Genomic DNA, 15,435 nt, shown 5'->3' with positions numbered 1-15,435 from the left:
ACCACACTCCAGGAATAGGCCATTGTAGTGTGTTAGCATCTCAGAGGGAGAGTAGAGGACACTCGGTGAAGTATGTGACCCCCATAGGGACCACATGGAAGCTCAAAGCCATCATGACTGTCTAGATCGAGAAGGGGCACCAGGCTAGTCTGCATGGGTCTGGAATACTCACCACAGGAGGGGGAAACTGAGGCCTAGCTCCTTCCTCCCAACCCTGGGTTCTGCCTGTCATCACAACACCCAGAAGTGACACTACACACACTGGCCCCTAGGCACACACACTGACTTCTCCATCCCAACCTGCCCTCAGCAGGCCAGATGAACCATCAGCTCATCATCCTGCTGATTAGACAAGTCAAGGTCAGACTCAGAGGCTGAGCATATGGGGGCCCAGCTCATCCTCTGAGGGTCTGAGGGAGCTCCGGCGTGGCAGTGTGAAGGATGGTGCCAGGGGCCCCCTTAGGTGACCTGGCCGGGCCATCAGATCAGACGACAGCACCCTCTCCTCTTCACTCCCCGACCTCGTGTGCCCGCACCTGGCTCAGCAGCCCTGGGGTGAGAATGGGAGGACTTACAGAGGGCTTCCTTCCAAAGGCGCCACTTGAGCAGACTCGGAAGGGTGGGGAGGGTTTGGAGAAGCGGAGAGGCTGGGAGGGTGGGAGGCCCCGAGGCAGACTGTGCTATGGTGAGCGGGAGTGGGGGGGGGGGGGGGGAGGGATGGGGCTAGAGGCGCACTGAGAGGGAGGGGGAGGGCTGGAGGCAGTGAGGTGGCTGTGCCTGCTCTGGGCCTCCCTCCCAGCTCACCTCCCTGAGGCCGAGCTTACAGTTGTGTAACAGCCTCACTCAGGAGCAAGGAGCATCTTTACGTCCTCCTGGCTCCCCAGTCCCCCGCCACCTCCCTGAGGCAGACAGTTACATAACCCCTATCAGGTCCCTCCTTCTTGGCTCTGGTGCCCAGGCGCTCTGCCTCCTGCACCACGAGTGAGCATGTGTAGCCTCACAGATGGGCCTCACCAGCCCCAGCTCTCAAGGAGGGACGGCCCCCTGTCTCCTGGGGTCCTGAGACTGAGGCCTGGGTCCAGGGGTGGCCAAACCTGCCTGCTGTTCATATGCCCCACCTCAGCCCACCAGGGCAGGGAGGCAGGGCCAGGCTGCAGATAGGCCTTGGCAGGCCCTAATGGCAGGATCGTGGGCAGCCCAGAGAGGCCCAGACCCCAGACTCTAGACCCCACTGCAGCACCTCCCAGGCCCCGAGGGCAGGCCACCTCGTGATCCTGATGAGGTCATTACTGGCACAGGATACCTGTCAGGTGCCAACACCCTGTCACCAGGCAGCCGGCCTGGGATCCAGAGGAGGGCAGGTATGGGTCTGTGGACTGTGACCTTGTGTGGGGCTCTGTGCATGTTCACACACATCCAGGTGTGTGTTCCTGGCCCATGTCTGTCTAGGGCTATGTCTGTGCATCTGGGGTCTCTAACTCCGTGTCTGACTCTGAGTGTCTTTGTGTATCAGAAGCATGTGTCTGTGTAAGTCTGGACATGCCTGGAGGTGTCTGCCTGCTGTGTCTCTGCGCGTTGGTTTGTATGTGCGTGTATCTATGAGTGTGAATCTCTGTGGTATGCCCAGTCATGTCTACGCGTGTATGTCTGTGAGTTGTGTGCAGCTCTCTGTACCTGTGTTTGCTTGTGTCTGGCCTTTCCATGTCTGAGTAAGCCTATATGTATGTGTGTTTGCATGTGTGTCTGTGGTTCTGTGTGCCTGGGAGTGCTTATCAGTGTGTATGTCTCTCTGTGCACACATGCCTATAAAATGACACAGCAGAGGCCCCGCCCTGCCTCGCCATTCCCCATCCCAGGCTCTAGGTTGGACTTTCTTTCCTGTTGAGGTGGCAGCCCCCCATGGGCACACACAGCCAGCCTGGGCCCTGTGTCTCTGTGGGCCTGGTGACACATGTGGTGAGACCTGTGGGGTCTCCGTGGGCTGGGCACACAGAGAATACTCCCGGGGCCCAGCCCAGGACAACAGACCTTCCAGATGACTAGCATTTTCTTGGCTGTCACCCGCTTTACGGCTTCCTAACCCTGCTGCCTCCTGCAGGAAGCTCCCCTGACCACCTGGCCCTCCTGGCCCCTCCTCCCTGGCTCCCCTGCCCTGCTCACCAGCTTGTGCCCCAGCACCAGTTCTCAGCCCAGCCCAGCCCTAGCGGTGCTGAGATTCCTTGAGGCCAAGTGTGGCCTCCCCAAAGGCAAGGCCTAGTCTTTCTCTTGTCTGTGCCACCTCTGGTGAAGCAGAACTCAGGGCCAAACACCCAATGCTGAAGTCACTCCCCAACTTGTGCTGCAGTTAGAGAGCCAGAGAGCTCAAAGTCTGGTGAGGACCCAGACACAATAGCTGGACTACAAAACAGGGTGTGCCCAGTGCTGTCAGAGAGGGGTAAACAAAGTCCAGCAGAGCCAAATTCCCAGAGAAACAGCATCAGGCCCAGACTCCAGCATCAAGGAGTACGAAAGATTTGCTGGAAAGGGAGCATGTGAACAGGCTGCACCCCTCGCCAGCAATGTGTCCTTGGGCTCATTATCTAATCGCTCTATGCCTCAGTTTCTCATCTGTAAAATGGGAGGGTTAAAGAAGTTGTTTATTTAAAGAGAGTCGAACAGAGCCTACCACATACAAAGGTTATGTAAGTGTTCTCTGATATTATTAACAGGGTCTCCAATGGCTAACAGGAATTGACTGTCCTGAAGGGCCTCTACCTGGCCTCCAGAGAGGCTGGCACAGGAATGGAGGAGGGGAGGGACTGGGAGCCAGAGTGAGGCCACCAAAGCCTCAGGACAGGGTGGGGCAGAAGCCTTGGGGTCCCTGAGGAAGGGAGGCTGTGCTCTCTGACCAGACCCTGGGGATCCAGTTGTTCTCAGCCTTCCACTGCAGGTGCCACCTGGCTGCTGCAGCCCCATAAGGTACCCCTCCCTGCAGCTGGCCCACTTCAGCACTCAGAGTCCGCGGGCTCTTCCCCAAATGGGGCCATCCTTTCACCTGTTCTTCCCAGGCCCCCCTCTTGGGAACTCAAGAACCTTCGGACCTGGGCTGGGCTGGGCTTGGCCCAGATGCCGTTGACTTTGGCTCAGGGGTTGGGTTTCCTGAGCAAATCTGTGGGACTGGCAGGGTTGCAAAGAGACAATTAAACTTCCCTCAGGGAAGGGGATCTGGAGGAGTCCCAGTCACTCGGGGACACCCAGCCCATGAACAGGCAAAACCATGGCGTTTGCATTTGCCTATTAAAGCAGACCCCTAGAGACCCCATTATTCCCCCTTCACCAGTCAGGCCCTCAAGACTAATAAGTACACAGTGGAGAACAGAGCCTGCAAGACAAAGTTTTCTCTGAACTGCCCCCTGACCACCACTCCCATCACAATTCACAATTCGACTGAGTTGGGGGCCTCTGGGTTGCTTTGTGAGTTTTGAGAAGACTCCTCAAGAACTAGCTGAACCCCAATATACCCATCACCCCACCATACCCAACACTTCCTTTTTATAACAAATATTTCCTAATGCTTCCTTTACCATGATAAAAAGAGATTCAGGATACACACATTCATTTTTTTTTTAAATGCTGTTCTAGTTGTAAGAGAAAAAAAGGAAAGTAACTTATAATAAAATGCTCTGTATATATTTAGGCACAATTACTCTCAAAGATAAGAAGACATAGTCTGAAGGTTGTACCTATAAATATAAACCCTGGGAAGGTGAGAGCTATAAAGGTAGATTGATATACACCGTGGTTTCATCACTGACTCAGGTGTCACGAGCAGCATTGCTGTAGGTAAAGTGATTTTCCAAAACATTCAACAACTCTTAGTAAAGTTCAGAACACAACAAGCCCAGCCTTCTCTCCCCGTACTCAGTAGTTGCATTCCTGGGAAACTGTGTATGTTAAACCTGTGCAATTAGGGCCTTGTGTTTATCTGTAAAACAGAGTAAGAGTCTAGGCTCTGGTCATTACAAAAAGTTTCCACCTACACACATACCCAGTGGCTCATTCGAAAGCCTTGCAATTCATCATTGTGCAGGACCATGCAGCCTGTCTGCCTGGCATCCCTGTGCCTGCCCATCAAATGCAGGGTGAGGCCCCCAATCCTTGCAACAGACAAACCCCTCCCCCAACTGTTTGACACCCCCTCAGGAGTGCTCTGTCCCTCACTAAGGACCATGGAGCTGTAGTCATGCTTCCCACTCCCCCCTCCCTGTCGGGACAGGCCCTGCACAGCCAGGCTGGGTAGTTGGTGCCCGCCCCCCAGACTGGAGACTCCTGGAAGTGGGGTCCTGGAGGAAAAGGAAATGAGTGGGTGCCTGTGGGCTCAAGCCCCAAGGCTGGAGGCATCTGGTAGCCATGCTGACCCATTTGTCTTCTGCCTTCACCCCACAGGCTGCAGCAAGATGTGGGACAACCTCACCTGCTGGCCGGCCACCCCTCGGGGCCAGGTGGTCGTCTTGGCCTGCCCCCCCATCTTTAGGCTCTTCTCCTCCACTCAAGGTAAGAGCTCTGGGTTGAAGCAAGGGACGTGGGTGGCCCAAGTGGTGCCGGCTGGAGTGGGAACTCACCTCTCAAGAAAGTGAGACGACAAAGGAAAGTGGTCAAAGGGGCTGGAGCAATCAAGGAGGCCTCCTGGAAGAGGATGCACTGGCACGAGGTCTTTGAAGCACTCATGGGATTTGACCAGCTCTTCACATTAAGATAAGCAAGTGGGAAGGGCTCACTAAATATTTGCTCAGCAATTGATAACTGATTGACTGACAGACATTTGATTAAATTATGGCTCCCGTGTTCCCATTGTCTTGGGCTGGTCATGATTCAGTCTTTCGCTGTCTGGAGCTGATGGCCTTTCTGGCTCCGTGAAACCACTGCACAGCTTTGCTTATGTAAACACCTTATCGTGTTCTGCCTAAACGAATGTTCACATGGAAGGCAGAAAACAGGGAGCCTCTTTAGGAAGTGGGCTTTCTCGCTACTGAGTCAAGAGGCTCGCAGTGTAATTTATGCAGCCATTCTTTCATTCCATGAATGTTCATTACACACCTACTAGTACGACAGGCACTGAGCCAGACAAACCCACGGTCGGGCACGGGATAGAACAGCCATGCTGTCTGCCCTCACAGAGCTACCATTCTAGTTGGAGAGACGTTTAGCAAGAAAACAGACACACATATAAATGGTAAGCAGGGCAGGGAGGGAGAAGATGTGGGGGTGACGTAAGGCAAGTGCTTAGGGATGTTCTCTCTGAGGAGACCTGGGGGTGGGAAAGAGCCACCACGGACAGATCCTGGGTGGGCGGATCATTGAGAGAGAATCTCCTGCCCCTGGGATGAGAACTAAGGAAACTCAAAGGAGGTCAGTGAGGCTGAAGCAGAGAGAGCTCAGGAGGGAGGAGACAGGTGGGCGGAGGCCAGACCCTGCAGGCCTTGATGGCTGACTGGGGACTGGGCTTTTCCTAAATTCGCTGAGAAGCCCCTGGGGCTTTAAGCAGAGGACTGACATAGTCCACTTTAGGTTTTTCACTGATAACTGGTTTCTGTGAGAAGAAAGGATTGTAGGAGTGCAAATGGGAAGACCCAACCACACAGCAGGTGAGAGATGATGGTGATTTGAACTTGGGAGAGAGCATGGCAGAGGAGAGAAGGGGGAGACTTGCCTGTGGAGGTCATGGCGGAGCCCAAGGGGGAGGGAGGGATCACACATGCCCCCCCCCCAGGTCTAGGTTTGATGAGCTGGGGAAAAGAGAAAGCTGGATGGGGTGGGGAGGACCTAGGGAGGAGCAGGCTGGGGTGGGGAAGATAGAGGGAGGAGCAGGCTGGGGTGGGGAGGATTGAGGGAGGAGCAGGCTGGGGTGGGGAAGATGGAGAGGGGAGCAGGCTGGAGTGGGGAGGACTGAGGGAGGAGCAGGCTGGAGTGGGAGGGACTGAGGGAACAGCAGGACCTAGATAAGGATTCAGAGGGCAAGTAGAAAGACTCTTGGGTATCAGTCCAGGTGGCTTTTTCTTCTCTGGACCTCAGTTTCCCTGTTTGTAAAGTGGGCACAGGAGGTGGACCAAATGGTGTCTTTGGGATAGGCCAGTTTTGCCCCCAGTGCTCGATATTGCAACCTCAGCAGTGAAGGAGAGACCTCTATGCCCTCCCCGTGGGATCTGGGAGCAGTCACAGGCCGGCGCCCACCTAGCCCAGCCCTCCTCCAGGGGAACCCAGCACCTGAGCGGGCAGGAGATGAGTTCCTCTAGCAGGTCTCATAGTGCATCCCGTCAGCAGAGGCTGGCAACCAGCCTTCTCTCGGATCCCTGGAAGCGCCTGCTAATTGCATTCCTCCCTGACACTCTGCTAATTGCATTCCTCCTGACGGCTCTTCCTTCTGGCCCTGCTGGAATTGTCAAGGCAGCTCCTTCACTTGAGAGCCTGGACTCCAGCCCACCATCTGGCTAACCCTGAGGCTGCCAGCCTCAATGGGCCCCACATGGTGCCTTTGTACAGATGAGAAAAGGCAGCCCTTCCTCAAGTGGAGTTGACCTCTCACCAGAACCCACCTAGTGGCCAGCTGAATATGAAGTAAATATCAGCCCCTATCGTCCATCAGCCAGCCACCCTTGTGCCGTGAACAACCTGCATGGCAATACTTGACAGCCCTAGTTTCTGAAAATGATGGAGACAAATAGGAGACTGGGTTAGGGGCGCACAATGTAAGAGAAAGAGGATGTGTTTTCTTGGGCAACTAGATGAAGAAAGTGTGAGCAACTGGCCTTAAATTTCAAAGAGGGAAATTTGCAAGTAAAGCAGTGCAGGGTAGGGGTGATGCCAATGCCAACTCCTTGAGTAACAGGACTGGGGAAAGGAGTGTCCCCCCGGAAGGGTTGGAAGGGACCTAGGGGGACAGCTGAAGAACCTTTGTAGAAGATAAAGATTGTGGAGAGTTGGAAGTTATCTACCCAGACAGAGGACTGCTTATCAAGGTGCCAAAATGTTTGTGGGGCCCAGTCCTTTAACTCCTGGTCTGCGTGTCTTTCATCTGTGGTGTTTTTACCTTCAAATATCTGAAGAGACTTTTTTCAGAATAAAAAATAGGATAGCTATTTTGGTTGAGAAAACTCAACGTACAGTCTATGTTAACTGTGTCTATGGGGTCTATGGGACACCTCCCCCACCCCACACCCCACCACCTGCATCGCGGAGCCATAAGTAAGGAAGTCTTGATGCCAGCCTAAGACGTTGGCCCTGGCTGGCTGGGACGGGGAGCCATTGACAGGATTTCAGGAGGAGGGCACCATGGCCACATCTAGGTTTTAGAACAATCCCTCCCGCTATCTCAGGGTGGGGAGTGGCTTGGAGGGGGCGGGAAAGCAAGGAGACCCATCAGGAGGTTCCTACCTAGTTCAGGGGAGATGAGGTGGTGGTGGAGAGGAAAGAGAGGCTGGGACAGGACTGGCAACTGATGAGGGAGAGGAGAGAGGAGTAGGGGAGAAAATGGTACCCTGATTTCTGCCTCCAGTCTCCGAGTGGTGCTTTTCACATGGAGAACCGAGGGAGGAGTGGTGGGCCTTGACTTCTTTCTGAGACATGGTGAGCGGGAGGAGACTGGCAGAACAGGGCATCCCTCCTCACATGGGGTTAAAGTGCCCTGCCCCTCCCTCCCAGTCCCCCTCTACACACATAAGGTCTGCCAGTTCCTGGGCCCAGACTGGGGAGAGGCTCTTGGCTGCTTCTTAGGGTCCCATGGTGACTGCCTTTGAGATCTCCTCAAGAACGGTTCCCTTCCAGGGTGGCCAGGGCTCCAGGGGACAAGATGCCCCTTCAGCCACTGCTGGGAGCCCAGAAAGATCCGGGCTGACCTACATCTGCATCCCAGGCCTGCTACTTCCTTGCTGTGTGACCATGGGCAAGTCACTCAACCTCTCTCAGCCTTGACATCCCCATCTTTTAGTGGGACTAAAGTAACTCCTGATCACTAGCCTTAACGCATTAATGTTTGCTCCCTCCTGCTCCCACAGAAGGCATGTGATGCTGCTGGATCACTCAGGTTCACTAGCTTAATTCATGATGATACCAGGTACCCGCTGTGTCATGGGCATAACCTCAGGGAGCCTTGGTCTCTCTGGCAAGTGGGGAGCCCAAAGCCTGAGGTGTTAGTGTCCTAGCTTCAAGGCTAGCTGATCTGGCCTTGTCCCCTTTTCTAATTTGCCCCAGCCTGGTGGGGGCAGTCCCCACAAGAATCAGATCCTGGGAGGGGACAGGGCGCCAGGGCCCACAGTGAGCTCCTTAGATCTTAGGCTGAGGCGGGCCTGCAGTTTGATAAGGGGCTCCTTGAAGCCTCGAGGTCCACCCGCCCCCAGCCACATTGGGGGAAAGCTAAGGGGCTGAGCGGGGGCTGCGTGAGGGCTTTTCTCCCGTCCTGGGAACCCCTTGCAGCAGTGTGGTTGAGAGGCCTGTGCAGGAAAGGCCCAGTGTCCCTTCCTGAGCAAAGTCCCTCCTGCCCTCCTCCAGGACCTTACAGTGGAAAGAGACCCAGCCCCAGCTGCTCCTTCCTGGCTGTCCCCCACCACCCCCCAGCTGTCCCTCAGTTCCCCATCCATAAAACAGTGATAAGAACCCTTTCAAAGGGTGGCCAGGAGGATTTAGAGATACTGAGTGTGGGATCACTTGGTACTTTCTGAGCACGTGGCAAAGTTTGGAAGTATTAAACACACATGCACTGTGACCCTCCGTGAGTTCACAGGGCAGCCTGACTCCTCCTACAGCTCTGCACCTGGACACCCAAAACAAATCACCTCAGTGCAGGTGAGAGCAAGCTTACCTGGGAACACTCTGGGGACCACACCTGCTCTACCCTGTCCTCTCTGTGTGGCCTTGGGCAAATGACCAACCTCTTGGAGCCTCACTTCTCAACTGTGAAATGGGATTACCTTCCTCGATGGATAGTTGAGGGAACTCAATAAGATACTGCGCCTGAAGCGCTCCGTACAGCATTGACATGTGAAAAGTTCTCAAAACTTGCTGTTGTGATGAAGCCAATGATGGTGATGATGGTGATGATAGCGATGATGCTGGTGGTGATGATGGTGATGCCGGTGGTGATGGTGCTGGTGGTGATGGTGCTGGTGAGAAAGGAGCTAGAGGGCAAGGATGTTGGGATCCATCTCCTTGGATGGGGGTCTTCTCTGGCTCACCCATTTTCTCTTAAACTCCCCCCTCCCTCTCAGGGAAGAGGACACCTCCCCAGGGCTGGCGAGTGGGGACCCTCGGAGGTACCCCTCACGTCACATGGCCCTTTAGTGGTCCTGTCCCTTTGCTGGAGCTTTGGGCCTCCAAGGACAGTGAAGAGTGACATGCCCTGGAGCCCTAGCCTCAATGTGGTTCAGCCCCCAGATCCTGCAATGCTGTGCTGCCTGATTCCCCTTGCACGTGCCTTTGCCTGGGCAGGTTCCCCTTCCAGGAGCTCCCTGCTTCTCTCCATTGATGAGGATTGTGCCCTCATCAGGTGTCCTCCAACCCCCACTCACCTCCTGCCTCACCTTTGGTCCCTCTCCAGCAGCACATCTGAGCCCCACTGGGTGTGGAAGGCAACCCAAGCCTGTAGGCCCAGGCAGGCTGACTGAGGAGGACTGGGCAGGCCTGGGCCCTCACCCCAGCCAGAGGGATGCTGTCTGTACCTGCATAACAAAGAGACCATCTGCCACACCAGTTCTGGTGGCCCTGTGACAGGGTCAGCATTTAGCTCATGGCAAGGGCCAAGGATCATTCGGTGCCAAGGATCCAGGCTGTCTGTGACAAGGATCACTTTCTGTTGTATCTGGGGCCAGGTTCAAACATGACAAGGGACAGGGCTGTGCCCAGAAATGTCTGCTCTGACTGTCATCTGTGTCAGAGGGTCCCCTGGCAGCCCTAGAGGGGCTTCCCCCTGCCCCAGGTTCCCCCATGATGCCCTGGGTGTTTAGGTCAGGGCAGCGGGAGCCTGATACAGCAGGGGATGATGGGAGTAGGGCTGAGCCCCATGCCTACTCCACGGACCTGCCCTGCTCCCAGCCTCAACTTCTCTCCTCTCCACCCCTGCCCTCCACCCAGGCAACGTGAGCCGCAGCTGCACCAGTGAGGGCTGGACGCACCTGGAGCCTGGCCCCTACAACATTGCCTGTGGCTTGGATGACAAGACATCAGGTTTGGACGAGGTGGGCCTCAGTGCATGTCCCCCTTGACCTGCTAGGCTCCTTCCACTCGCTCTCACTCAGGGCTGAGGTTGCCATCTGTGTGGGAATCAGGACTCCTGGGGTCTACCCTCCCCTAGCCTCCTCCCTCTCCAGGCCTGCATTTCTCAGGCTCATCTCCTGGCTTCCTGTGACAGGGTACAGAAGGGAGCTATCATGAGGATGCTCACAGCAGAAAAGCTAAAGCAGCAGCCCCTGGCCAGGCCACCGCACTGCCTGGTGGGAGCCCTGCTCCAGCCCTGGAGATGGCACGGCTGGCAGATATTATCCCCTGTGTCGCATGCAGAGGGAAACTGAGGTGCAGATCTTGGAAGGAACCAGCTGCAGATAGCCAACAGCCAGTCAGGGACAAGGATAGGGACAGGAAAAGGACCTGTCCACAGTCCCAGGACAAGGATCTACCCTGAAGCAGGTGAAGTATAGGTGGTCACTGTAAGGATGTGAGGCCAGGAGCCAGGTTGGGATATTGATGGGGAAGCAGGAGTATAATTGGAGTCCTCGGCTGGAGCCCCTCTCTGCTTTGGTGTGCGAATGCATGTGTGCGTGTGTCTGTCTGTCTGTCTGGATGACTTCTGTCCCACCCTCAGACACCCCTCTCAGACAGGTCTTTCACTCCTCTCAAGAGGGCAGCAATTGCCTCAGAGGCCTTCACAGCCCACCAGATCCTCAGGCTGGATCTAAATCCCTTAAATCCCACTTAACCACTTGCCTTCTCTGCAGTGTGGCATGGGAGGTGGAGAGGAAGGAGGGGCCTGCCCAGGGACGGTTGCTCTGAGTGTGTGTTCATGGGGAAAGCATCGGGAGGTGGCCAGCAGGAAGCTCTTGGGTTCCAGCTTTGTCCTGCCTCCCCAGAAAGGCCAGATTGCCCTCATCCTGCTGACAAGAGCCCCAAATGGGAAATTATCCCACAGTGACTTCTTTCCCATTCTCCATTCCCTGTGTGCCCGTGAAGACATGGCGAGGGGGCCTCATGACAAGAGGGCCTCATGTTGGGGTTTGAAGGGCAAACAGTCTTGGTCCCCTAGGATGCTGAGCCCAGAGTCGGCACAGAAGGGGTGCCAGACACATGCGTGAAGAATGGACAAATGGACGAATAAAACTTGTGAGGTCTTCACTCATTCCCTCACTGACATTTCCCTCATGAAGGAGCAGAGAGAAGGGGTTGAATTCAATCCCCTCCTCCACCTTGGGAAGCAGTCCTGTCCTGTATGAGGAAACTGGGTCAAGGGGTCAAGGGGTCTGGGGACTGAAGGGGGCTGCTTAGCTGCTCTTGGGAGCCCTGGGCCTCAGCTTCCTCATCTGCCAAGGCAGGGATGGAAGGCAGGGTATGTAGGGCATCCCGCTCCTGCCAGCACCCCCTCGGTGAGCCCACCTCATCCCCCGCCCAAGATCCTTACCCACCTCCCTCTAGCAGCAGCAGACAGTGTTCTACAGTTCCGTGAAGACTGGCTACACCATCGGCTACAGCCTGTCCCTCGCTGCCCTTCTGGTCGCCACAGCCATCTTGAGCCTGTTCAGGTGAGGTCCAGCCCTAGCAACAGGCCTCAAAGCAGACCTGGCCAGGTCCCTCCAATGCTCGAGCCCAGCCTGGCCCAGCACGCTCTGCCTCCCTCCTCTGTTGCTCCCTGGGCGGCACACAGCCCCTGCCCCAGCCCCCCTGCCAAGCCAGCCTCCCTTAGAGACAGCAGGCTGCTCAAAGTGTCCCACCTGTTGCAGCCTAGGCCCCCACAGGATAGCCCTGCACCTAGGGATAAGGCACCAGAGGGTGGGGCCTGTGCTCTGGAATGAGGCACCTGGAGGCTGAGGCTCTCAGAGGCCAGGCTGCACACGGGGATGGGATACCTGGGGGCAGGAACCCCCTTAGGGGCAGGGCCTGCACTCTGAAGCCACATGCTCCCCCTGCCCTACCCTTTCTCAGAGCACTGGACAGTGTTGGTTGGGGTGGGGGTGGGAGGCCCCTTCCACCTCCCAGATCTGGCCGCCTCACACAGGAAGCTCCACTGCACGCGGAACTACATCCACATGCACCTCTTCATATCCTTCATCCTGAGGGCTGCCGCCGTCTTCATCAAAGACTTGGCCCTCTTCCATGGCGGAGAGACGGATCACTGCTCTGAGGGCTCGGTGAGGACCCCGCCCAGGCCCACCTCCCTCCGTCTCTCCTTCATCTTCTCTTACCTGAATCTCCTTCTCCCCCCTCTCTCCACGCTTTCTCTTTCCCCTTCCTCTCCTCTCTCTGTCTCTCTGTCTCTCTCTCTCTCCTTTTCTCTCTCTCTCTCTCTCCTAGGATGGCCAAACCCCATCCGACCCCATCTGGCAGCTCCTTGAATCCCACTCCCCTCCCAGCAACAGGAGATGGTGCTCAGCCACCTGGGAGTTCACAGACCTGCTCCTGCCAATGAGAAATGCCTCTCCTTGGTAGGAAATGGGACACTTCATGGCCAGAGACCACAGCCCCCATCCCACCTTTCTTGCTAATTTCCCGTGTGACCTTTGGGAACTCCCTGCCTCAGTTTCCCCATCTGTGCAAGGACTTCCAAGCTTCCTTCCAACTCTACCCTCTGCCATCTGCATACCCAGGCTTGGCTCACCTTGTCACCCTTCCTACTCTCCCCTCTTCCCATCTGGAGCCAGTCCAAACACACACAGCCCTCCTCTTCTGTTCTTACCCTGCCCTTGGTCAGTTCTGGGCCTCCTTAGGGAAGGGTGGCTAAGACAGTAGTTAAAGAATTCATTGCCTGGCACTAAGCGGTTCCTCTCCAGCTGATTCTGAGCTCAGGGCCCCCTCCCTGAGTTCCTCTTGAGCTAGGACAGAAAGCTCGAGACCAGCCCTGGCTCCTACCCATTCCAGTGACTCATTGCTTCATGAGTGACCACAGAGGCAGTGCATTATTTCAGGGGTCAGCAGTACCTTCTCCCCAAAGAGTGAACCTATAGTGGTGGAATCTCAGGCATCTTGACAAGCGGGAGGGAAAACCCAGAGGAGCCACTCTGGCCATTCCCAGAGGTCCTCAGAGGATCCAGCCTGGGAGCTGGGGCTGAGTCAGACCTGTGCGTGTAAGCCGCAGAGCCTGGGGAGCAGCCTGCAGCCTCTAGCACGCTTGTTAAAGATAACGATGGAGATTCATTAGTAGCTCTGTGAAGCTTTCCTAAGGCAAGGAGAAGCACAGATAATTGTCCTGTTACAGAGCTGAGTTATTCTTGTTGTAAAGCAAATGGGGGAGGGTAGGGGAAACAGGCACACCTGCAGCTAGAGGGTCTGACGGGGGACCTGAGGAAGGACTTCCCAGCCATAGGGAGAGGAGGATAGGCTACTCTCCGAGGATGTCTCAAAGTCAAGGGCACAGGAAGGAAGGGTGGAAATACCTGTGTTCTGGGTACAGGGAGGAGTGGAAGCTAGGGCTTCCTGGAGGAGGGTGACTTTAAGCTCTGCTCACAAGTATCTGGGTTTGATCTGAAATGGGAGAGGACAGAGGGCCCAAATGACGTAATCATGCCAGGGGGCCCACCCAGAGCCCCTGATTGCCCTACTCAGGGGTCTCCCTGACTCCTCCCTTGTCTTCCCCTGCCTGGGGAACCCATTATCCCACTAGCTCCTCTGGCCCCCAGGACGAATAGCCATCTCTTCCCTCTCCTTTTTTCCTAATTTCTACTTCCCCCTCCTCTTCCCTCTTCTCAGTGCCCATCTCTCCTCAACACTTCCGTCTGGGCCACACTCCACAGTCCACAGCCCACATCCCCACACATTCAAGGGACTCTTGCAAACACTAGCAAGAATTCTCCCTCATACCTCTTCCAGCTGCCTTCAATCCTAATTGGAATAAGATGAATGGGGAGAGGGGGTTAAGTGGATGGGTAGGTAGATGGATGGCTGAGTAAACAGGTGCATGGATAGCTGAGCAGGCAGAAGGATAGATGGATAAAGTGAGAAAAATTGGATAGATGATGGATAGAGGCGTGGGTGGGTAGATAGGTGGAAGGATGGATGAGCAGACTGATGGACAGATGGATAGAGGAATGGATGGATAGATGGCTAGGTGTGTGGGTTGGTAGTGGATGTCTAGAAGGTGGATAGGTAGATGAATGGAGAGATAGATAGGTGAGTGTGTGGATGGATTGATAGATAGAAGAAGAATAGATGACGGATGGTAGATGGATGCATGGGTGAGTTGGTAGTGGATGTCTAGGGAGTAGGTGGGTAAATAAATGGATAAATGGATAGGTGGGTAGGTGGATGATCAGATGGGTAGGTGGGTGGATAGATATATAGATAGGAAAATGAAGAGATGGTAAATTGATGGATGAATAATTAAAATTGCAAGCTTATTCCAAAGCATCAGATGACCTAAAATCAGGGAAAATGGGAAAGCCACTGAGTACATTTTTAAGGGGATAATGCAAAAATAACAGAGATTACGTTGTCTGTACCACAACCTTGTTTGTTGTCCCAGACAGAGATGTGGGCAGGCAGGGACCCCTGCTAACCCCAGTGAGCCCCCTCTCTGCTCGTCCTCCTGCAGGTGGGCTGTAAGGCAGCCGTGGTCTTATTCCAGTACTGTGTCATGGCCAACTTCTTCTGGCTGCTGGTGGAGGGCCTCTACCTGCACACCCTGCTTGCCGTCTCCTTCTTCTCCGAGCGGAAGTACTTCTGGGGGTACATACTCATCGGCTGGGGTATGGTACCAGGGAGGGCTGCCAGGCTGGGGTTAGAGGGGGCAAGGCCTGGGGAGCTCACTAGGGGCGGGTGCCACCCCAGCCTGCAGTCTTAGGTCTTGCTGGGCTGCAGGTCCTGCCTATAAGGCTCTCGGCCAAGGGTTGATAAAAGCTGCCCAAATGTCTGACCCCAGGGCAGGTGCCCTCAGGCTGCAGCTGCACCTAGGGCTTATCTGGTGCGACAGACAGGTTCTACGAACATCCTTCCATTTCCCCTTCAGCCCTTGAAATGCTGCTAATCTATGAAGTACCTCTGCCGAAATTAGAAAAAGACTCTCCCTTTAGGTGGACACAGGCCCTCAGGCATGCAGTTTCAGCCCCTCAGTGGAGCATCTTTCCACAATGAACAACCTATGCAACCATAGGTGGCAGCACTGAAAACCCACCCTTTTCTCTCTCCCTCCCCGTCTCTGGTTCCTTCTCCTCAATCTCTCCCTCATGCCTGCCATGGCATCTATCCCTGCCTCCCGTGCCCTCTCCT

The 15,435-nt window shown here is 55.3% G+C and overlaps 1 protein-coding gene across 6 annotated transcripts in view; it reads left to right on the top strand.

Annotated features, from left to right (window-relative positions):
* Positions 1-15,435, top strand: part of VIPR1 (vasoactive intestinal peptide receptor 1) — a 33,347-nt gene that overhangs the window by 12,173 nt on the left and 5,739 nt on the right. For 3 of the 6 annotated variants that reach the window (XM_014860120.3, XM_014860118.3, XM_070492711.1), the window contains exons 3-7: positions 4,426-4,533; positions 10,102-10,205; positions 11,653-11,759; positions 12,233-12,365; positions 14,762-14,915. In XM_014860120.3, coding sequence (XP_014715606.2) covers positions 4,426-4,533; positions 10,102-10,205; positions 11,653-11,759; positions 12,233-12,365; positions 14,762-14,915 — 606 coding nt within the window. Of the gene's footprint in view, positions 1-4,425; positions 4,534-10,101; positions 10,206-11,652; positions 11,760-12,232; positions 12,366-14,761; positions 14,916-15,435 lie in introns of those variants that run through there. The other 3 variants (XM_014860119.3, XM_044754610.2, XM_044754611.2) reach the window with 3 other exon arrangements.

The sequence above is a fragment of the Equus asinus genome, chromosome 21 (assembly GCF_041296235.1).
Source record: "Equus asinus isolate D_3611 breed Donkey chromosome 21, EquAss-T2T_v2, whole genome shotgun sequence".
Classification (NCBI taxonomy): domain Eukaryota; kingdom Metazoa; phylum Chordata; class Mammalia; order Perissodactyla; family Equidae; genus Equus; species Equus asinus.
The sequence above is the reverse complement of the archived record's forward strand: the minus strand, read 5'-3'. Positions and strand labels throughout refer to the sequence as shown.